At 39.4% G+C, this 25,207-nt stretch overlaps 1 protein-coding gene across 1 annotated transcript in view; it reads left to right on the forward strand.

Moving 5' to 3' along the window:
• Positions 1-25,207, forward strand: part of mdga2a (MAM domain containing glycosylphosphatidylinositol anchor 2a) — a 207,559-nt gene that overhangs the window by 104,082 nt on the left and 78,270 nt on the right. Inside the window, exons 7-8 of the mRNA XM_036593740.1 lie at positions 11,091-11,420; positions 19,372-19,665. Of these exons, the coding sequence (XP_036449633.1) occupies positions 11,091-11,420; positions 19,372-19,665 (624 nt within the window). The remainder of the gene's footprint in view (positions 1-11,090; positions 11,421-19,371; positions 19,666-25,207) is intronic.

A 25,207-nucleotide genomic window follows, 5' to 3' on the forward strand; every position in this document is an offset into this window, starting at 1 on the left:
TACGTTGTTGCTGCCTACTGGGTAAATATCAAGCTGCAGAAACATACTTAAAATTATGGATTGTTTTTAAGAGTGGTTTTGAAAACAAGTATTCAATTTCTGAAAACAGTTATTCAGGCCAGCCAGACAGCATACCTAGATTTGTAGTGTGTTATTAATTTTGTATGCGTGTAAACGGTTATACTATTGGGATATGTTAGCATGGTGACAAATTCTAAGTCATTGTCGTTTCCAACCTGCCTGGTTTTGATTAGCTAAAATTGTAGTTTATCTTATGTAGAGACTCAAACATTGTAGCAATGTGATGTGAGTTGTGAACCACAAAGCTTGTCAAAGCTACCAGCAGTAATTATGAAGGAATGCATTTATGGGCAGAACATGGATAGTTAGTTGGCCTTTCTGAGAATTTGTCAGGCTTTTATTCTGAGTAGCTTTTTCTGAGAACCAAAATGTATTCACAACAAATAACAAGATTCCAGCTCCAATGTAAATTTTTTTAGGCCAACTTGGGAAAGAAGTAAGAGAGTAAGAGGTTTGGTTGAAGTGGATGGAATGTCAGTGAAAACGACATATGTTTCACTCTTTTACTCTGAACATATCATTGCAGAACCATCCCTTAATCCTTCTACAGTGCTACTTGCAAAATACAGCCCGGTTTCAGAATGTGGCTGTTAAGTCATGTGAATCTTTTACACTATTTCCTCTTGCATCAACTGTCTGAATTATATTCTTGACGAGATTCTTTGAAGACTGACTTTAATTCTCATGGCAAACTCTGATTGAAATTTTTCGCATGGAAGACAAAAAGCATGTATCCTCATGAGTTCTGTCTGTAATTTTACATTTTATATGCTCAACTGATCAGCAGCAGTCAGAGCCTCTGTAAGCAACAGAAAGCTGAAGCCGATGAAAACACGCAATTCCTTCAGGAACAGAATGTTTTGAGAAAATATCAAAGAAAACAGATGTAAATACTGTGTTTGTTTAATTAACTGAGTACGCATGGAATAACCTCAGATAACCCCAAGATATACTTCAGAATTACAGTCCTGTAGATTCTTATAACTGCTGCTTCAGCTGAGCTGCCACTTTTAGTACTAGAGTTCAAGTGTAGTGTTCTTCATGATGTTTTCTCAAGTCCTTCATTTTTGATTTTCTCATAATCCTCAGATCTTGAACCTCCGGCCTATTTTTGCTCTTTTTCATACTGCTTTTTTTCTCTGATGGTACCATTTTCTCTTCAGCTTCTGAAATTAACATTCTCTTGCCTTCTAATGAAGGCAGTGTATGCATTAGATGTGCATAATGTGATGTTTTTCTTTTTTCTTGTCTTTTGGATAAGAGTAGTTTGTGTGCTTAAATGTTCCCAAAGGCTTTTTAACACTGTAGGGCGATTATCAATGTTTGTAACCCCCTTTGCTTTATGTGGTTCGCTGGGTGAACTTGTCTGCATAAAAACCTGTCTCCTCCTCTGCATCTGGGATTGTAATGGAACTTGCCATAAGTTTGATCTGTCGGCCTCCTGTTACAGAAAAGCTGCTCATTTTGTGAGGTGATCCGTGTCATTATGTGGTAGACATGGGCATTAGAACGTCACCGCAACAACTCACTCTGTCTCTAGAGACTGTTTTTACCAAGCCTTGTGTTCTCGATTTTCATCTTGCGTAAGTTTTTTTCCCTCATAAATCACCACAATCCATGCCATTAGACAGATAGTATCAGTGATAGCTTGGTGGATGGAGGGCACTTCTCGTAAGATAAGCCATTCTGACCGTCAGTGGGGAGGTTTCGAGTCACAAGGCTTCTCTGCTGCACAGATGGCTGAATCTCATTTGCCAGGAAAAAATAAGCAAGGGATTGAGGAGAAAACGATATTACATGTGGAGGATTGTGAACTCCTGTAATCTGGCCGCACGCTGCTGGCTGCCTGTGCTCAGCTTAAACAAGGGCTTCCATGGTGGTCATCTGAAATGTTTTCATCCCTTGTGGAGGAAGGAACATGAGCAGCCTGACAAAGGAGGGAGAGCCCACTGAGCACACACACATATACTGCCCACCCACCTACTACCTTAAGAATAATGCCATACATAAGCATAAATGGGATCCCCCACCACTTTTTGGTAGTGTAGTCTGTTCAGAATCCTTTGTGTAATAGTTTACTGCAGGAATCTGTCCAAAGATTCACTAAGGGTATGTCACTCATAAAGAGCGTGCGGGAAAGAGTGTAAACCCCTGCCCTAAATAACAATTGCTCAGTCATAGCTTAGCAGTGGATATGTGCAAACTGGCGTAGTAATTTTGCAGGTTTTATGAAAGTTTGGTGGGCAGAATTAAACAGGCCAAAGTCTCAATGGAACTGGAGCGAGCAGAAGGCCGTTTGTGGTACTGCATCAACAGATGGTTTGAAAAAGTAATGCTAAAGTACAAGATTGGAGCAGAAAGCACACAAATACAGTACGTCTGTTTTCTGTACTGGTTGGTGTTCAGTTTTTAGATTTATAGTTAATCTTTTTTCTTGCAAACCCTGCCCGCTCAGTGTACATTACAGGCACAGATAAGGACACCCTTCACAAAGGGAGGTGGGCAAGAGAGGTGAAATGAAGGCTCGGTCAGCAGCACCCAGGTGGGAGTAACCGTCCTGGGCAGCTCTGAGTAAGGCTTTTCTGACACACCGCCTACAGGGCAGCTCCATCAATAAAGCACAAGTGAGGCTCATGCGCTCTGTATTGAGCCCTGTCAGTAGCTTTTTCAGCAGATTACGCAGCACGTTGCAGGGGCTGCTGTGCGGACTCCAGCAAAATAAGCTGGAGTCGCGCGCTCTGTAAGTTATTTATAAGTGGAAGGGGGCAGTGAAGGTGGGGGGCCAGGATTTGCTGAGCCTGCACACTGCCACGGTAATGCACCTTTTTACTTATTTACAGGGGAGATATCATCTCCTGGTTGGGTTGTTTTTTCAGTAGGTAATCATAGCAGGGGAGCTGAGATGCGTCCCTCAACCATTCCACCGCCCTTGCTGTCCCTGTTAACTTTTCTTCCTGTCCATTTGGAAATTTGTCCTCTACATTAAAACTTAATGACAAGATACACTTTGAAATGCCCTTAATTTCATTATTTTTTCAATCATAGCACATTGAAACAAGCAGAGAAATTCTATTGAAAGTGTGGGATCTAACTTTAAACCCACATCACAAGTAGAAGAGGAGGTATTTTGTGATTTGAATTTAATGAAAACGTTCCGTGTACAGTATTGCTTTGCGGAACAAAAATTCATCCTTTTCAAATTGAAAAGGATTTTGAAAAGCATTGTTTTGCCATTTTTGTTACTAAAAGAAATAAAGATAAAGTGAGTGGTGATAATATAATTAATGTTTAAATTTAAATAGAATTTGTTATATGACTATGTAATTAATTATGCAGTTGTGTTTACCAGGGGTGTCTAATCTCATCCACAAAGGGCCAGTGTGGCTGCAGGTTTTCATTCCAACAAAGCAGGAGGTCACCTGATTAGTACTTTGAAGACTGAGACCAACTGATTAAACAAGCAGCATCAGATTTGCTTCAGCTTGTTTGGAGTGAAAATCTGCAGCCACACCAGCCCTTTGCGAATAAGATTGGACACCCCTGGTGTATACAATACATTTATTAAAGCTACAGATTTTTATTGCCATTAATACATTTACTTAGTGTCACCCTTCAAACCATCTGTTGGTCCAGGTTGGTATACAGCTTCTTGTGCGCTGTTTGTTGCTGTGAGAGAATCTACGGCTGTAGCCATCTCACTCAAATACAGCTTTTAAATGACTTTTGAAGTGAGAGCACTGGCACCGTCAGTAGGCTGTGCTGGACAGTGCTTGTGGAGCATGTACATATAAATCACAAAGCAGCAAATGTAATGAAAGCAATAACAAAAGAATGTCTGAGTATGAGAGGCTACAGACTGTATACATGATACACGTGCGAAATGTTTAAACACCTCTGGTCAAATTGCGTATTTGTTGTTTTTCAACTGAAAATAAGTTAACATATCCTCACACTTAAATATGGCAAATTTCAGATTACAGTGTCTATTTTTCTGCTTAGTTTGAGAAATTGGAGAAAAATTAAATGTAAAATGTGCCATAACTTTTACACAGGCCACATTTTATGTTTTTATTTTCACAATATATTCAGCCAATTAAACATGAAAATGTGAAGAAGTGTTTTTTCTGTAGAGGATGTGTTAACTTATTTTGACTTAAAATATTAACAAGACACAATTTGATCAGGGCCAGAAATTTGCATATGACTATATATACACTATATTGCCAAAAGTATTCACTCACTGATCCAAATCATTGAATTCAGGTGTTCCAATCACTTCCATGGCCACAGGTGTATAAAACCAAGCACCTAGACATGCAGACTGCTTCTACAAACATTTGTGAAAGAATGGGTCGCTCTCAGGAGCTCAGTGAATTACAGCGTGGTACTGTGATAGGATGCCACCTGTGCAACAAGTCCAGTTGTGAAATTTCCTTGCTACTAAATATTCCACAGTCATCTGTCAGTGGTATTATAACAAAGTGGAAGTGATTGGGAAAGACAGCAACTCAGCCACGAAGCGGATGCTGAGGCGCATAGTGCGCAAAGGTCGCCAACTTTCTGCAGAGTCAATCGCTACAGACCTCCAAACTTTACGTGGCCTTCAGATTAGCTCAAGAACAGTGCACAGAGAGCTTCACGGAATGGGTTTCCATGGCCAAGCAGCTGCATCCAAGCCTTACATCACCAAGCGCAATGCAAAGCGTCAAGTGCAGTGGTGTAAAGCGCCGCCACTGGACTCTAGAGCAGTGGAGACGTGTTCTCTGGAGTGACGAATCACGCTTCTCCATCTGGCAATCCGATGGACGAGTCTGGGTTTGGCGGTTGCAAGGAGAACGGTACTTGTCTGACTGCATTGTGCCAAGTGTAAAGTTTGGTGGAGGGGGGATTATGGTGTGGGGTTTGTTTTTCAGGAGTTGGGCTCGGCCCCAAGAGATTTTGGGCAATTTCATGCTCCCCACTTTGTGGGTACAGTTTGAGGATGGCCCCTTTCAACATGACTGCGCACCAGTGCACAAAGCAAGGTCCATAAGGACATGGATGAGCGAGTTTGGTGTGGAAGAACTTGACTGGCCTGCACCTCAACCCGATAGAACACCTTTGGGATGAATTAGAGCGGAGACTGCAAGCTAGGCCTTCTTGTCCAACATTAGTGTTTGACCTCACAAATGCGCTTCTGGAAAAATGGTCAAAAATTCCTATAAACACACTCCTAAGCCTCTTGGAAAGCCTTCCCAGAAGAGTTGAAGCTGTTATAGCTGCAAAGGGTGGGCCGACATCATATTAAACCCTATAGATTAAGAATGGGATGTCACTCAAGTTCATATGCGTGTGAAGGCAGACGAGCGAATACTTTTGGCAATATAGTGTATGATATATACACTCCTTGGTTGTAACATGCAGCCACTGTTGCTCTCACTGGATGTTGGTGATGCGTTCACTCTATGGAAGTTCATGTTAACTCTGCGTTCACATGACGAAAACAATGTTATCGAGTTATTGAAAGTAATGAATACATTCACATGAAGCTTCTTTTGTCTGCTCATTTAGCTACAGAACAAAATGCACTGCTTTTAGCTTTAACAAAATGCACTGCTTTTTATATTTAAATGGAGAAAAATCTATCTTTGAGCAAAAAAGACAAAGGCAAAGAATTAATAGTTGTCATTTTAATCATTTGATGACACCCAAATGTATACATATCAAATCAAAAAATGTATTTCCATTTGTTTGTTTGTTTATTTTATTTTTAGTTTTTGAGCACAGCTGTTGTCTTTTACGTTGTCAAACTTTTATGAATGGAGAAAAAGAAATGGACCAAAATTACATTAACTTACATTACAAGTAAAGAAAGTTTTTGCATAAGTAATTAGTGAAAAATTGCACAACAGTAGTAACTTGCGTTTCAGAAACTGGAGCATACTTGCTTTTCAGCGCTTTTAGACAGCTGCAGGTAAACTGTTGCCTTTAAGGAGAGATCTCACAATATCTTTGTTGTAATGAATGAGGCTCATTTTGTGAATTCCATTGCTGCAACATGTGACGGGAAGATTTCTGTCATTTCAAAGCATTGCAAAAGTGTTAAGCAGTTTGAGGTGTTTAGTCATCCTGTAAAAGAGACACATTGTGAACTCAATAGCTTTGGAGAAGACTGGCTGCTGTGGTTAGTTCTGTTCACAGCAGGGTAGAAGACACTGCAAAGGCACTATCATGATGCTTATCATTATGTAAGAAAGAGAATTAAAGGAATATACATTAGCACAGCACACTATCCACGACCACAAGGCTTTTAAATTGCTTTTTCCTCAGTTTGCTGTGTGTTTTTTTTTTCTTATCCAAATGTGTCATAAAATTGTGGTTAAAAGGGACGTCAAAAGGATTATGGATTCATATATAATGCTGCAAGGAAAAAACTTGCAGTGACGGCTGCTGAGCCGAGGAAAAAACTAATACCATTTGATACCAAAGCAGAAATTTTAGAGATTAAAATCTGCCTGAAAAGTAACAGTTCAAGCACATTTTTTAGGATTCTGCAGATGGTACTATGTGGTAATGTAGATTTATAAACTGAATGTACTAGCGTTTGTAATCTGTATGTATGGATTTTCATGAAACAGTTGGCTGGACACAGGTTAAGCTTAGGATTAGAGTAAATAATATTGTCACTGAGTCTCATGCTAAGCTGAAAAAACTCACCATGTGTTAAGTCAAGTAAAAGTTATGGAACGGCTTTTACAAAATATGAACGTAAAAAGCAATTTCAGTATCTTTAACATGACAGTACATTCCAGCTAGTGGTCCCTCCGTCACGGCACATGAAGGTGTTCTTTTCATTATAGCTCATTAAAAGTTGAAGCACAAGTTTGGACTTCCACATTAGGCGCTGAAGTTCAAAGAGACTTAACAGCAGCGTGGAGATTAAGAAATCATCATCAAATGGCCCACGCATAGCAACCTGACTCAGAACGTTTTTCAGCAGAGATTACACAGCTTGTCACTTCGAAATTGCTTGTCTGTAATACCTCTTGGTAATGACAGAAACTTGTGCGAAAGGATTGAGCTCTACAGCCTAACATCTCTCAAGTTTTATGTGGTTATCCAAAGAGAGTGCCACTATCCCAGCTCAATTACAGCATTGATTAACTCGCAAATTTGCTGGCGCAAAAGCCTCGTCAAGCTGAACCGCACAAGCAACAGCCCAGCAAAGTCACAGCTGTTTATTATTTTCGATCTGTCATGATAACATTCATTTTGCCATTGCACGTGAAACAGATCTTAGGGCTGCTCATCAAAGAAAGCAACAGTTAGGGTTCACATGTGATGTCCTGGCATGGAACCTGTTAGCCTTGATAGATTGCCCCCAAAATGGGTAACTGACACTTTTACAGCTGTCATTTAAAGTAAATGCCAGTACAGTTAAGTATGAAATAGGACCTGACCAATATATAGGCATATGCAGGCAAACACATTCTCTACAGGGAACAAACCTAAATATGGCATTTTTCGGCACATTTAAGTGTGCGCTTCCTATGTGTTAGCAAATTACATATTGCGGAAAAAACATAAAATGTGAAATGTGCTTTAACTTTTGCATAGGCCATATTTTATGTTAAATTACACAACATGTAAACTGTAATTGTGCCTTAAAATGTGTTCTGTGTAATGGATCTGTATACATGATTTGTTATTGGTTTTTTAGCTCATGTAAATTTATTTCTGTACTGATCATGAAACTTTCATATTATTTGAACCCTAATTTTAAAATTTGTTCAAGTGAATACCACAAATACTACAGCAGATGTTATGTAAATACTGGATGTCTTTTGTGACCAGTTTTTGAGTGAGGGGGGTAATGAGACATAAATTGTGGTATGAGATGTTAACAGGGTTAACACTGAGTGTGATGGTGAACTGGTCAATCTAGGTCGCTTGTTTGAGTCAAGGCACTGAGAAAAAGGCTATTTGGCTGACCGCTGGTACTGCTATTGATTGATTTCAAGTGGTTCTCAGAGAGAATTTTTGGAACAAATGGTGTCTTGAGTAGACGGGGTCACTGATGACCTTGATGATGTTTTTCTCTACCATGCACTTGTACAGAACTCTCTGTTTTCCATTTCTAACAAACCACTGGTCAGGCTGCCACTCATCTTTGCAGTCAGTGACTTATCTAGGACTTTTAGAAACTATAGAGTGACATTATTCCTCACAGACTTGGTCCCATTCATTGAAAATCAAAAGGAGATTGATTCCGCTGTCATTTGGTAAGACAGAAGAGGTACAATTCTGAATGGACAATATTTCGTTGGTTCCAAGAATTAACCCTTTTTTTCCAACCAAAACTTAAGAATGAACAAGAGTATGACTGCAGTTCATATGCAATTCGTTCAAAATGTGATTACTGTATTAAATAAAAATTAACTAAAAGTTACAGACATGTATGATTTAATTCCCAGAAATCAATAGGTCTTCTCTAAAGGCTTAGAGGGTTTGCCCTCTGATGATTATGACTATTACTATGACTATGGCAAACTAGAGTATTTTGACTGGATCACTGCTAGTGCAGTCTTGGGTGTGCAGGCAGGTAAGTAGGACAGAAAGCATTCAGCCTTGTGCTGCACCTGTGCTAATAGTCAGACAGGCTGACAGTGAGAGTCCTGGCCGTACATAAAGTATCCTGAGTGTCAGAAAATTGTAGCTCCGTTTTTAGATGAAACATTCTGTGTTCATGACAGTTTCTTAGTAGTAATTCACAGTGCCTCCACAAACAGAGTGTACATTTTTCAGGTCAAAATGACATGGACAGTATCATTTAGGCAAGCTGTTTGGACCTTTTTGGAACAGGGACTGTAACTGAGTAGCTGAAGTGGTCAGGAAGAACTGCATAGATTGCAAAGCAAGATGAACACAGGCACTAGTTGCTTTTACGGTGCTTAGGAGTTATATTGTTAGTTGACTAGCCTGAGGGATGTTCCTTGATTGGGGAGGGGGGGGGTAGTAGGAGAATTAGGGTGGGAGGTGTTAAATCCTATTGTGAAAGAGAGATTGGTGGGTGCTCAAAAGATGAAAAAGCAAAAGGGTCTTAAAATAAGCAGAAGGGTCTTAAAGTAAGACATAAGCCACAAAGAATGTCCTAGCAAGCGTAGTAGTATGAGGGAAAAATTCCATGCCATAGCACTTTGTTCTTGCATGACTGGTAACACCATAGGTGCGAATGAACATGAGTCATTGTTCCTCTGTACAGACGTCACCAGAGTTGAATTCTGGGTGATGAGTTTTCTCCGAACGCAGCATATGCGTGACTCTTTGCCATCATGGCTATGGAATAATGCAGTTGTATTCTCAAAGTCCCTGTCCTGAGGGCTTCTCAGTTTATTTTCTCACTTTATTTGTGGAGACACTGGAACAGTCTATTTTAAGATTCAGGGACGTTAGCGGAATTTGCAGTGGCAGAGCAAAATGGCAGACTTAATCAGCTCTGCAAGCCCAGTATTATTTAGGATGTATTTTTAATAAAACAGGTTGTCTAATGGTATGATAAAATGTTTTAGATCATAGATGTGTTTTACGTTATTTACAGAACTGTGCAAAAGTTAGAGACCAGCTATTCACTGGTTTAATTATTAGTCCGAATGACCATTAAGTACATTTTCAGCACCAGGAAAAAGCAGAGAACATATGTTAACAAAAAACTACACAGAGGTCTTAACAACTGAATGTAATATGAATTTTGTCAGTATTAAATGTGTCCACACTTTGCATTTATTACATATTACATTCATTTGGGGAGACTCCTTTCAGTTTTTTAAACAAATCTGCAGGGATATTTTTCCACACCTCCACAATTCAGAAGTTGGATACAGTTTCTACTTCTAATGATCCAAGTAATCCAAAATATAAATTTAGACTGATCAGTACTGTTTATCTGATGGTGACAGTTTTGATGGTCTACCAGCTTTGATTTTGAAAGTCCTGTGTGTATCTTTTAATATATTTTTAACTGATTTCAAAACTCCTTTTTTTTCCTCTTATTTTCCTTTACTGTTGCCCTTTTTATGTATGTGTATTAGTTTACATCTAATCCCATCAGAAGCATTTAGCTATTTTAGGGAAAGAAACTTGCAAGGCAGCTGAGGTGAGTTTGAGTTACCTGTGTTAATGTAAGAGTCTCTTTAAAGGGGAACATAATGTCAGTGACTCATTTGGGAACAGCTTATGCTGGGAGGACACAGCTTTAACTTGTTGGTTTTAAGATTGGATGGATGAAAAAGTTAAAGTAGTGTCAGTAAGGTGCACAAAGTAAAGAGTGGAGTAGATACTGATAGATTTGATATATTTAGTGTAGTGTTGGTGTAATTTTCTGTTAAATTTATCAGCAACTTTATGAAGACCCCACAACCCCTATTCAAATACAAATGATAAATGCATAGCATTACTAATAGTTCAATTTGTGATGGTCCTTTTTCAGTTAAAGCTGTAATTACTGTCCGCTTAAAGATATGAGGAGTACTTAGCATAGAACAGGGCCTGGCTAAGCTTTCTCTTGGCCTGGATTCAGAATGTCCTGCTTGGAGCCGTTTAAAGAAAAGTAGTGAGCAGCCATCGGTACTATCTTGCTGATCAGCATCATCGTCCAAATATTTGCACATGACCTTTGTAATCATCAATAGTTATTGATTAAAAAGATGTTCTTTCTGTCCTTTGAAAGGAAAACAGACAAAGTCATACTGTAAACCATTAAAAAATGTAAGATCGATATATATACACATATAAAAACCAATAGTAGAGAGTTCTGTTTAGTAACATGATGAAGGGCCTTTCTTGCTGTCACATTTGTTGCCCATCAAGCTCCACCTGAATCAGTTCACTCAGCAAACATCCTCAGGCTGGTTTCCTTGTTTAGGGTGAGAACCTGAGAAACTACGCTCAAAACAGCTGCTTACTCAGAAGCCTTTGCATGATCTGATGATCTTACCGACGCTTTCCTTTATTTTCCATCTCATTTCATCCAGCTCTGAGGAAAGGCCGCTTCTGGATCACTCCAGACCCTTATCACAATGATGACAATATCCAGATTGGCCGGGAAGTAAAGATCTCCTGCCAGGTGGAGGCCACGCCAGCCGAGGAGCTGATGTTCAGCTGGCTGAAGAACGGCCGGCCGCTGCGCAGCTCCGAGCGCATGGTCATCACCCAGACAGACCCTGACGTTGCCCTGGGAACCACCAACCTGGACATAATTGACCTCAAGTTCACTGATTTCGGTACCTACACCTGTGTGGCATCGTTGAGGAATGGGGGCATACCCGAGATCAGCATAGATGTTAACATCTCATCCACTACTGGTGAGTCAAAATGTCTGAGGTGGCTGTGACCACAAAAATAAAAGTTGTTTAACAGGTTAATGTAACCATGGCTGCTAATAAAATTGCAGTCTTAGAGAAGTTCCTCGACAAGAGAGAGAGCAGCCATTTCATGTGGCAACAAAAATAATAAGCTAGTAACAACCAAAGTATTTTGCTTAGTTTGTACAGCATTCTTTAATAGTATTGTGCAAGTACATCATGTTGAGGATAGTCATAATCAGGGTTTTCTTTAGAGGAACATTTTAGCCGAAAACCACATTTGAATTAGGGCTACAACCAATGACTATTTCCATATTCGATCAGTCACTCCATTATGCGTTTGATTAGTTGTGCAAAGAAGAAGTGCCATTATTAGTCTTTCGATAATTAAATATTTCACGTATACATACTGTTTTATTCAACAAACTTAAAATGTAAGGATCATTTCCTTTTTGCCCAACGCTCTTTCAAACATAAAGCACCTTGCCTATCCTCAAAATCATATATACAACAAGGAAAACAAAACACAACTTTTATCAAGAGCAGAGGATTAGCTCTCCTCTTAAAATAGTCCTATTTTGCTCAGTGTGAAAGATGCAGAAGTAATAAAGGAAGAACACAAGAACGAAATGTACATGGACAGAAGGTCAACATGCTGAATTTTCAAAAGATATCTGTATATGTGTGGATGGGCAAGTCTGTGTGCATTAGTGCACAAGCAGCCCACAAGCGACTGAGGAGTACAGTTTAGCCATGCAGTTTAGTTGAAAATGCAGCTCATCCCTTCAACAGCCAACAGTGTTTTCTTCTATTTGCTAAACTAAAACAGAGCTAGCTGAAAAGCAGAAAACAGGTTTCAGCAGTTACTCACGATGCTGAGTTGTATTGTCACACCAGGTGAGCTTGGTTAAATACATCTAACAGAAAAACACCTTTTTGGATGACCATGAATTAGTGTTCCCATATTTTTGACTTTTTGAGTCATGCAACCCTGTACTGTGGTTTCTTCCATCTGTATTTGCTCTCCTCTTCTCTTTGTCAAGTGATGTAAATGGGAATTGCCAATGTCATCAAGCCAACTAATCGATGACGAGATTTGTTGCCAACTTTTTTTTATTAACAATGTTTTCAGTTATGTCACTTGTTGCAGCCCTAATTTAATTTCTTTTTTTCCAAATGTAGCCAGTTAGCCAAATTTGGTTTCCAAAGATTATTTCTTTAGCTTCATACGGGAGCTGTGAGGCAAATGGGGCTAGAAGTAATGGCAGCTTATACCCCACCAGATATTAAAATTGGCCGAAGTGTGAAATATTAGATTTCAAGACGGCTGCTGCTACTACCAATTTTCCATCACCTGCTTTGTAGACCCAGGGCAAAAATAAAGAAACTTCAGACACTAAACTTGTACTGGCTGAAGAACTACATTTAGGGGTAACAGGGAGATTATGTAGACCAAAATTGATTTTTCACTAAAGCATTCCTTTACATTTGGGAAGGTTCTGGGTAGTAACTGCCACTACTTTATTAACCAAGTGAGATTTATCTTAAGGTCAGTTACCTATCAGCATCCCTGTTCACCCTTGATAAATTAAGACAGACTATTTTGACTATTTGGAGGCAGAGAGCAGACTGAGACCTGCAAATGGGATGCCTTGTTCCAAACTGTCTGTAGCGCTGCTACCATGTTTTCCAAATATGTTTAAAAAATCTAATATGTTGCTCTGAGTTCTGTGTTCTTTTCTAGTCTTCAGGAGACTGAGAATGTAGCAATTCAGTCAGCTAGGCAGATACCCCTTAATATGGGTTTATTAATACTGAATTGTTATTAATTTGCAATCATCCATGCATCACTCTGTAAATGAGAAATAATTGCAATGGATGTGGGAGCTAATGGTTTGTGGAATATTGCAGTTGTACAGTAGAACTTTGCCAATATTTATTTCTGAGCAAAAGGAAGTTATGATTATGAGATTCATTATCATTTTTTCCAGTATTTGTTTCATTGTGTCAGTGTACTTTCCAATGCCATAACTGCACATAGTTGTTAAAGAGAGCATATAGAAACTGATCGTTTAGAGAGCATTTAGGAACTAGAATATGCTAGACATCTGATGGCAAACTGGTCAAGTTCAACAAAAGGCCAATTCCTCTATTATTTTTTTAAACCTCTGCATAATTTAATTAGTGTGATGTCATTTAGATAGTTTTAATGTTAAACGGTTCATTGTAGAGAAACTTCCCAATGTGCTGATTTTTTCAGTGTTGTGGATGGGAACCCGTGTGTGTATGTCAGAAACTGAGGCTACAGATGGCATTTGCGTGCTAGCAGGGACTTATCTGCTTCTGTTGTTTTGTTTTATTATATCAAGCCGTGTCATGTTTTCAAAGGCATCAGTCCTGTAGTGGAGAAGTCCTTGGATGTTGCATCCCCTCTTAATGTATGACGTGAACAGTCACTTGTCTAATGTCCCTCGTAAAAATCATGAAATAATTTCACATGGCTGACATTTTCATTGTTCATTCGCTGCTGCTCAAACTGCAAACTGCAGTCTGTGCACAGGACAGCCACAGAAAAAAACAGCATTTTTAATCACTATTTTTTTCTCACTTCACACTTGATAAACCAGTTTGTCAATAATGTCAGCCTTTTTTCTCATTTGGACAAAAAACAGAAATGCCTTTTTTGACAATTTTCAGCTGAATATTTTCCTATCCAAAATGACCTGTCAACATGCATGTGTCTTCTGAGTCTTTTATGTAATTTTGCTAATGGTAAAAGAATGTTAAATCCAAAAAAACCCTACATTTTATGACACTCGTATGCCATTCATGTATTTAAAAAATGTGTTCTAAAAATTGTTTCAGGCATCAGGCAGCATGTTCAAAACCATTACTTGTAAAGGATTTCTGTGTGGTAGCTCTTATAGGCATTGAACTCGTCAGCCATCTGGTTCCTATCACCACCACTGTGAACAATTCTCGGTATGTTTATCTAGAATGGTGCATTTCACATGAAACTACTCTGAATAACTTTGTTAACATCTTAATCATTTAATTATGCAAAAATCTTTGCAAATATGGTGGAATTCCCCTTAAAGGCTTTTCTCCACATAAAACACAGCTAGCGGAATATTCTTCTCAACCTCTCTAAAATAGGTAAGCTACTGATGCAAAATATTGTGGGATTCCCATCGTGACTGTCTGTGTTTTGTGCCACTACAGCAGGTGCATTTTATCAACGTGCAGATTCACACAAGCACACGGCCCCCTGCAGTTAAAATACATTCTGCTGATGCCCCCGCTCGTCTTCTGTGCCTCTTTTCTTTTCTCTTTATCCATCTCTCAACCTCCCACTTGCTCATTCCTGTCCATCTCCCCTCTCGCCCTCTTCCCTCCTCTCAGTTGTGAACTTTATCAGTGCTGAAAAAAATGCCCTCCCCACTCTCTGCCTCCCACCACTTTCCTCATTCAGCTCCTGCTCTTGTACGCAGGATCATGGCAAGGTGTTTTAAGTTGGGGGTGTGAAATTTTAAACAACATTTACATGACATGAACAATGACATCATGCAAAAGTATTTTCCTTTTTTTCCATTAGAATTTTTTCATACTTCAAACAGAATATATATACCACTAAAATGAAGCAAGAGGTCACTAATTATATATATATATATATATATATATATATATATATATATATATATATATATATGGGGATTTCTACAGAAATGTCCACTTTTCTGTCTATCCGTAGGTGTCACTGGTGTACACATAAGAAAGGTTACAGTAACACCAGTGACAATTTTAATGAAAAATGCAGTTTACAAAATGGCTGCTACAGAATATCAAACCACATGTTGTCAATCATGGATAACCCACTAAAATATGTAATTTAATCCATTTGTATTCTACTTTTTCACAGTTACCTAAGAATAAAGTAGGTCATACCTTCAGCTAAAAGCTTCATATGAAATCATGAGCTACATGAGAAAATTTCTGATAACTTAGAAGACACAGTGGACTTACCATGTGCTTTTCTTCATAGATCTTCAGAAAATGGGTAAAAGGAAGTCATGTCATCAGTGTGATTTTTATTTCAAAATAAGACATTTTTTGTTACGTGGTAACACCAGTGACATACCCACAACTTTCATTAAATATTTTATGATATTTATTTGCCATTTGTTTTTTTATGTCATTTAATTTATATATTCCATAGTCATGTATAGATTATTGTAGTTAAAATTGCAGAAAAACATGTTTTTTACCTCAAAATATGTCACTCGCCACTGACACAACAGACCCTTGTTGCACCCTTGATCTTCTCTTTGCTCTCTCATTCTGAATGAACCTTATGCCAATTAACAAAGTCACGACCAGTAAGATTGTTGATATGTGGTGCGGTCGGTGATTGTGTCATGCCCACAGTCATATGGTGAGATTTAACACTGGAAAGCACAATTTAAAAGTTTAAAAACAGAATTAAGCTGATTTGGGGTTCAGGACTGGCATCTTGTTCTGCATCCACTTTTACACTTTGCACTTCAAGCTGCATATGTTTTAGCAACACGCCCCCAAAGCGGCCAGCTGTTGTTGAGGGAAGCTGTTCGACTCACTGTTATGAAAATACAGCATTAATTTAAATGCTACTGCAGATTTTTGCATGGCTACTGCAGATTTTGAAAATATCTAAAAAAAAAAAAATAGAAAAATCTAAAACAAGCACATGAGTCTTTGCAACACTCAGTTTATTAAAAGGTTCTGATCTCTGTATTATTATTATTGCTTTTAGAACTTGCAGTCCTGAGATCAGGCAGTGCTGCTGCCCCCTCAGCACCCCCACTTCCCTCGTTCCTAACTACACATGCATGAGTGTTCCTTACTGCTCGTCTAGTGCGGTCACTAGTTTAGTCGCCACTAATAAAATGCAGCGGTGAAAGCTCCATGGAGAGCAGTGAAAGACCTTCCAGCACTGGCACATCTAGGCAGGGCATTACTCTTGCAGAAGGGCTTGTCGACGCTATGAGGTTAGGAAAATGTTGCGTGGAGGCCTGCTAACTTCATGTACAGATGCTCAACATTAAAGCAGACTAAAGGCTCATGCTTAATGGAGGAGGGCTCTGTAGCACACCAGGGGCTATATTTAGAGGAGCAGGTGTTCCTCAGGCATTGTTTGAAGCTGCAGGGAAGATATTTGATCGTCCTATTTTACAGTGTACATTAGGGCTGCACAATAAATCATATTTTTATCGTTATCGTGATGTGAGTTTTTGCGATAAACACCATGTTACGGATAAACACAAGGGCTGAAATGATAGAATGGATGAACTTCCCTACCGCCATGGCAGAAACGAAGCGTTAGAGCCAGCAAATGCTTCCCTGGGCTGGGCTTCACTCGTGCTGTCTGTTGTATTTAAAATGTGTGAAGCAGTAATGACTGTCATAACAAACATGCATCACCATATTTTTTGAGTAGTTAAATATATATTTAAATATTTTTGTAGGCCTATATGGATAAATACATACATATATAGTGGAGCTGATAGGGTGATAAAATGCACGATGAGTGTATATGTGTGTGTGTATGTATGTATATATATATATATGTATATATACACACACAGAAAAAACACTACACATGTACTCTCTTTGTCCATTTTATCAGCTTATCAGCTCCACTTACCCTGTAGGTTCACTTTATAGTTCTACAGCTACAGACTTTGCATACTTTGTTTGCTCCCTTTCACCCTGTTTTTTAATGCTCAGGACCCCCATAGAGCAGGTGTTATTTGGGTGGTGGGTCATTTTCAGCACTGCAGTGACACTGATGTGCTGGTGGTGTGTTAGTGTGTGTTGTACTGGTACAAGTGGATCAGACACAGTAGTCCATCCATCCATCATCTAAACCGCTTATCCTTCTGGGTCGCGGTGGGGTGCTGGAGCCTATCCCAGCTGTCACTGGGCGGAGGACAGGATACACCCTGGACAGGTCGCCAGTCCATCGCAGGGCAGACAGACAGACATACACATTCACACACACACTCACACCTAGGGGCAATTTAGCATGTCCAGTTGGCCTGACTGCATGTCTTTGGACTGTGGGAGGAAACCCACGCAGACACGGGGAGAACATGCAAACTCCACACAGAAATGACCCTGGTCGCCCGGCCGGGAATCGAACCCAGGCCATTCTTACTCTGAGGCGACAGCGCTACCCACTGCGACACCGTGCCGCCCCCAGACACAGTAGTGCTGCTGTTTATTTTAAACACCTCAATGTCACTGCTGGACTAAGAATAGTCCACCAGTCAAAAATATCCAGCCAGCAGTGTTCTGTGAAGACTGATGAAGGACTAGAGAATGACCGACACAAACTGTGCAGAAACAGATGAGCTACTGTCTCTGACTTCACATCTACAAGGTGGACCAACAAGGTGGGTGTGTCTAATAGAGTGGCGCAGCACTGCTGTCTGATCCACTCATTCCAGCACAACACACACTAACACGCCACCACCACGTCAGTGTCACTACAGTGCTGAGAGTGATCTGCCACCCAAATAGCACCTGCTCTGTGGTGGTCCTGTGGGTGTCCTGATCATTGAAGAACAGGGTAAAAGGGGGCTAACAAACTATGTAGAGAAACAGATGGACTACAGTCTGTAACTGTAGAACTACAAAGTGCATCTATATAGTAAGTGGAGCTGATAAAATGGACAGGAAGTATACAGGTGCACTTAATGAAGTGACTGTTTGATGTACATATTCATATTTACATCCATTTTGATATGTGGAATCTTGAAAAATTATTTAAGATTCTGTTTATTCTCTTCTTGATTGCAATTTTATTTTGCTAGTTGGTCTAGCATTGTTAAGGTTAATGAGGTGAAAGTTTTCACATGGCTCCTTTGCCTTAATATTAAGAGGAGAGCATCAGCTTGCTGTGTGGCTGGAGGGATTTTTATTTTATTTCTCTACTTATAAAATATCACTGTCTTGCATCATATTTTCTGCCACTGACCCAGTTGTCTCTGCTTTCACCACCACCTTAACAACCAATACCTAGTACATGGGGTAACATGAGTGGTCACTCACAACATCCTCTTTTGGGCTGCACTGGGTAGTGGTATTAAAGGGAGCACATCAAACCCTATTTAAACCCTATTTTTCTTGCCTCTTTGAAATAAAAGATTTTAATGTAATATTCCAACATTGTTACAGTTTCATAACATGACATCATAAACCATCACGTTTACATATTTGCGTCTGTTCAGCCTACATTAGTTTAGCCCCTTGCATTAGTGTCAAAGTTATAGGGAGTGTTTCAGCACAGACAGCTATTTGAATGAGACACAATACAGCAAAAATAAATAAATAAAACATGTATTGTGGCCTGTGCAGAGGTTATGGCATATTTTACATTATGTATGTCTTGATTTTGTCTAATGTGTTAAACTCAGCACATATATAGAACGTATACATTAAAACTGCAGAAAAATGGCATGTTTTTAATGGTTCTCTGTACAGGAAATGTACACTCAGAAAATTAACAAGCATGTAATTTGCAGATATTCAGACATTTGCATATAATTGTATATCTGGCATAAAGGCACAGTAACAAAAACAGCCTGTTTAATAGTAAGAAATGATGTAAATTTATTCTGATTTTCATGTAGAAATTAATTCTGATTGTTTTGGTATATAAAGATACACATATGTTTAAAGGGGACCTCAAAAGAAAGGGTGAAAGAAAAGAAAAATGTAGGATGTAAACATATAAAGATACAAATAATACACATAGGTTTACTGATGCACACAGATCAAACAGAAGAAAGATTCATGAGATTAGCCAGTGATTAGTGTTTAAAGTCTTTTAGAAAACCATCAGACACAAAGAGTGTTAGATGTAACCATATAGATAGTTATGTTTCACTGTTTTCTCTCTATGTTCACTTAGTCCCCCCCAGCCTGACAGTCCCCCGAGGGAAGTCTCCTTTGGTGACACAGGAGGGTGACACAGTGGAGCTTCAGTGCCTAGTGTCAGGCAAACCCAAGCCCATCATCCTCTGGTCTCACGCTGACAAGGAGGCGCCCATGCCGGACGGCAGCATGCAGACGGAGAGCTACGATGGCATCCTGCGCATCGTCAACGTCTCACGCGAGATGACCGGCACTTACCGCTGCCAGACCAGCCAGTACAACGGCTTCAACGTGAAGCCTCGTGAGGCCATCGTGGAGCTCATTGTGCAGTGTGAGTACCCATAGTTCTTCATAGCTCAGGATGGACTGAGCTTTATGCTAAAGCTAATTAAGACGTTCTGACTAGAACAACCAGTGCTTAAGGTTTCTATTCAACAAAACTAAACCATTCATTTTCATGAGGAAATAGATTGGGGAGAAGAAAAAAGTCGGAAGCATTCAGGGGCATTATTTGTTATAATCACAGGCAACCTTGGCGCACGTCGTTCGTTGCAGATCTTTTTCCACTTCTGCTCATCATTAAGACTTGCGAATTCAATTAGCGCAGGTGCGGAGGTTAATGCAATGTAATGAATTCCATAGTGTAGTTACGTGGTAAGAATGAGTTGCTTTAGAGCACTTTAATTCAGTCACGTGCAGTGTGCGCGTGGGGGTCAAGGCAGGTGCTGGTGTTAATGACCAGTTCTGGATGCACCCTTGGGAAGGAAGAGGCGGTTTGCTGATCACACAATAATCTATAGCATATTGCAGCTGTGCTCATTTTCATACAACTTGAATTAATGAGAGGGGCGCGTGGTATCATGGAATCTCTTAATTACAGTGCTGGTGTGAAATCGTATTGGGGTGAAGAATCCAAGGTTAGCTTGTTAAAGACTCCTAAGTGTTCTTGATCAGCTTGCCTTGTTACCACAATATTGTAGCTTAGAGAGATTAGCATTTTTCCAAAGTTTCACCAGCCATCTGATGATGATGAAATGAACTCAGGTTCAGGGCCTCTTTTATGGATAACACTAGCAGGCCAAGGCACAATACATAATTACACAAATAAAATAATAGGTTAATGTCTGATGCAAGCAACAGTTCAACAGGGAGGATGTGAAAGCAAGGGACAAATGTTGTAAGTAGTAATATTTTGCTAATGCCTGATTCTTTAATACAGTGTTATGGAACCAGAATCTTCTGTAGAAGGCCAAAGCAAATGTTGGTTAGCTATTTGTTATCAGCTTTAAATATTCATGTTTAGGAAAGCTAATAAGCTGAAATGCTTTGCTAAGCAGAAGGGTCTAGGACACTCACTTTGAACTTTGAGGAAGCTCAATGTTTAGATAATGAAGGTCGTGTACTTTGTGCTGCTTGGATGACATTTTAAATAAAAGCTATTTTGGGTCACTTTTTATGCTAAAAGAACGGCTTTGCTGAAACATCCATTCGGGACTCAACGTCAGCTTTCCAGCCTCTATAAATGCAGTGTCCTGGGAATTTTGCTGCGTAAGAGATTTCAGTATGAGTTGAAGTCAGTAAGTGTGTTTGGCGAAACGTATTCGTTTATTTAGAAGAAACTATTGTTAATATCAAATATTCTGTTCTTTCTCTTGGCCTCTACATTTACATGCAGAGAGTTGAGTCACCCTGCCTTGTAACCCTTCCACCTCCTTTTTGCCTTTCTAGCTGAATGCACTCAACAGGACTGATAAAGGGGTGCTAAAGAAGTGTTTGACCGGATAAAAACCATCTGTTTTGGTCTGGAAAGTAAAAGCATTGGACAGAAACTGAGAATGTGGTGAAGGGCAACCACACACATTGGCACCCCTGGCCAAATCACATCATTTCTTGAGTTTTGATGTGAAAAGACACAACACAACTTCTGCAGCAAATTGTTTTAATAAAATAAAATTTTTAAATACTTTTGAAATGGTTTCTGTATTGAGGAGCTCTGAATATTAAACATAAAACCCTTCTGGTTTTGATGAAACTTCTGCTTGTAAATATCCAAAGAAATGAGTATTTTCTAGATTACACTTATTTTGTAGATGGTCAAATAAAGTATGTTGTCATTGTCCCCCTCAGAGAGATCCTAGATGTTTGTATCTTTGATTGTGATTACGTCTTTTCAAATCCATAAAATATGTAATTTAGTCAAGGGTGCACAAACTTTTGCATACTGTACGTACATACATCAGTGCTACATATATATGTGCTTCCAATGTTAATGTGTTAATGACTAGTTAACGCGATAAATAATTAGTGACGCGTATATTTTAACACATTTTCCTAGTTTGATCTTTTCAACCATCTGTAGTAGTGGAGGCTGAAGTTGGCGAGACCTGTGAATAAATCAACAAACAGCAAACTAACAGAAGCAGTAGCAACGCAGAAAGCTACAGTTTCTCTCGAGAACCTCCGCTGTAACAAAATCCATGAGCTATATGAATTAGAAGTGAGAACAAGAGGCTGCAATCTTTGATGGATTGTAACCCTTGACCATTAATATGATATATACTCTTTGGAACATGCAGCCGCTGTTGTTCTCACTGGGCGCTGGTGATAAACTTGGGAAAATGCGTTCACTGTGCGGAAATCAAATGGATTTTATGTTTAGGTTCATATGAACCCTCCATCCACTGATGAAAATATTGGTATTAGTCACAGCAATAACTACATTGTGATGAAGCTTATTTTGTCAGTTTATATAGTTACAACAAAATAAATGTTAATGTTTAAATGAAATATAATGAAGTAAGACAAATGTGAATTATAGGAATTAACTACACAAAATAGTAATATAATCATGATGAATTATTTTAATTATTTGGCCATTTCACAGTCCTAATATAAACACATTTTGCACACATAATGAAATGAAGCACATTCATATCAGCATACAGGAATACAATTTTGAATATTTACTATAAGTAGTAATAGTGCAGCTTTAGAATGAGAGGTATTTGGTAAAAATAGAGGGCCAGTGAACCAAAAGGACATTGTTGCCTTTGGGCTGCATTTTATAAAAGCAAAGCATTTTGTGGTTTTTAGCTGTAAGGAAAAACACCTTCACAGGAGGCATTTCAATACATATCATTTTTCTGAATTATACATTAACTATATATTTTATGCTAATTTCAAACTTCAGGAAGAGTGAACCTGTGGCATCATATCAGAGTTTATATTCGTTAATACAGTAGTGACACTGAGACAATTGAGAAAGTAAAACTATTTAAAACTAAGTTAGTTGGTTGCATCTCAAACCATACAATCTCTTAAAGTTTTCTTTAAGATCCTTTTTTTGGAGTATGCAAAACCCATCAGCACTTTAAGATTAAATTTCTTGCCAAAATTTTTATCTCTGAAAAGCACGTCTTTGAACACGTCACCATGTGGACCTACATAAAAGTCTCATGTACTCCTTTTGTTGCTCTCCTGTCCTCTCTTTTATTCCGAGTCTGATTGAGGTTAGCGCTCAAGACCTTTCATGGGAGTTGTAGATGTTGTACTCTGAGTCACTGATTTTGTTTGTTAGTCTTGATTCAGTGCTTTTTTTTTACTCTGCAGTAGCATGCTCTCCTTGAGCTGAGAGCTTTGTCTTTTTTCTCCTCCATCCTACTAGCAGTACGGAATGTGTGATTGTTACATCCTATGTAGGTAAATCATTCTGACCTTTACATATTGTATTCAGTATGTAAAATTAGTGAATGTGTAATTAATGCTGCATATCTCATGAATCTGCTGAAGCCAATTGTGACAGTGCTGTAGCACACTTGTTTCATGCGAGGGGTGCAAGTAGTCTCACAGGAACAAGAAATCATGTTTGGGGGCAATGAAGTGTAACAAATACCCAAATTGTGATTTCAGGTTTAATACAGGTACTAAACACAGTTAATCAAGTAGTCAAGTACCAGTGCATGTCCCTACTCTGCACATGCGACACTCATTCTTAATCTGAGTTTTTTGATTGGGACTTTGCTGCCATGCTAACTTATGTTACATCCGTTAGCTAACAACAGGCTTGTTGTTTGGTTCCCATTACAAGATCATGTCTGGCTCCACGGGACTAGAGTGGAAGTAACAGAAATAAACTAATGAATGCAGAGTCGAGAAAAATGCGAGTAGATTAATAAGGATGTCAGTTAAAAAGCCTTCATTTATATACAGATATATATTTATTTAAAAAATTTCCCACTGACGATCGCAGCAGTGACGTTTAAGCAATTCTGTTGTGTAGGAGCTCTTGTGCTTATGTTTGTGGAAGCGCTTGCGTCGTGCACCTCAGGTTATTTCGCAAAAAAATCATTACAAGGCTAGAAGATCAATGCCAGACATCATCTTATGTGGATATGAGGATAGTCGTGCCTACCGACAAGCACAGATTCTTATATGTAGCCGCTTTTTATCACCTCCTCAGTCATCGCTTTGAAAGGCTGACTAGCATTAGCATTAGCATTAGCGTTAACCACTCAGAATGGATGACTGTATCTGATGACTCATTCCGTACCACTCTGTTTAATTCTGTCATCCCTTTCTCCTGTCATAAAAACCCTTCCACCTCTTCTTTCCCTCCACCCCTTGTTGCAAGCCAGCATGATTGCTGTACGGAGGGTGCGTAGAGGTAATCCTTACACTGCAGTCATTACTTTGTAGAGGGCCGAAATGTATGCCAGTGGATAATGTCTGCTCGCATCTGTGACAGCTGAGCGGCTCCTGCAGCAAACGGTACAACTGCGGGGGTGGAGAGAAAGTGGAGGGAGGGAGTGAGGAAGGGAGAGCACATTGGGAAACTGGTTAGAGAGGAAGGGAGGGAGAGTGATGAGGGGGAGAAAAACACAGAGAGGGTGGAGGGTGGAAAAGAGACATGTACAGAGAGGGAGGATGCTTTTGTCCACCGGGGAGATTACCCTGGATTTCGTTCTGCCATAGAGCTTCAAATCAGCATTATACTGTTATATTGGTAATGAAATGAAAGCCACACTCTTCTTCCCCTCCACTTCCCTCTCCAATACACATAGTGAGGAGGTTAATGTATTAAAGCCCTGTGCTAACCCACCCGTTGTATTTTTCCCTTTTCAGCCACATTGTAAAAACGTACACTTTTCCTATAAATTTATCATTCTAAGGATTTAACTGCATCACCGACTCTGCCCCAAGCAGTAAGCCACTCGGGAGAGGAACCAAAAGTTGAACCACTTTATCACACTGGTCGCACCACTGAACTGGAATTAGCCCTCCCCTCCCATTTTGGGGATGGGAAACATAGTTCAAATTCATTTTACTTTCTTCCAGCAAATCAAATAAGCCGAGGTGGGATTTGCTGCTGTCCATCATGCCCTTTTCCTGTTTTCATTGTGAACAGCAGCAGTCAGACTCAGACTTAGTCCAGATTAGGGTTGCCACTTTTTCAATAAGGTAAAACTGGACACCTGTCTGTCCTAAGACATGCATTTAAAGTCAAAACTCCATTAGACTCACCCCTAATGTGTCTTCCAGCTGTACTTGTATTTGACCTTGCCACTGTCAGCAAGTTTTTTCTTCAAAACAAGACTTTTAGTAAGTTGAAAATTGTACAAGCAGCCTATCATTTGTCAACTATACCTGAGATAAGTAGATGACATGGTGCTTAACTCGTGACACACTGATGTTAGTCCAGCAGCTGGAACATAATCCTCTTCGGCCTTGCTTATCTTTAGTAAGAAACAGACATTGACTGATTTATTGAGAGTGCCTCTTCTTCCTTTCTTCTCTGTGACTCTGATGCTGTGACGTCTGGTACCTCTCTATGTAATTGGCCATTGCGTTAAGAAACATCAACTATGCTAAATACA

Source organism: Colossoma macropomum, unplaced genomic scaffold (assembly GCF_904425465.1).
Source record: "Colossoma macropomum unplaced genomic scaffold, Colossoma_macropomum, whole genome shotgun sequence".
NCBI classification, from domain to species: Eukaryota; Metazoa; Chordata; class Actinopteri; order Characiformes; family Serrasalmidae; genus Colossoma; species Colossoma macropomum.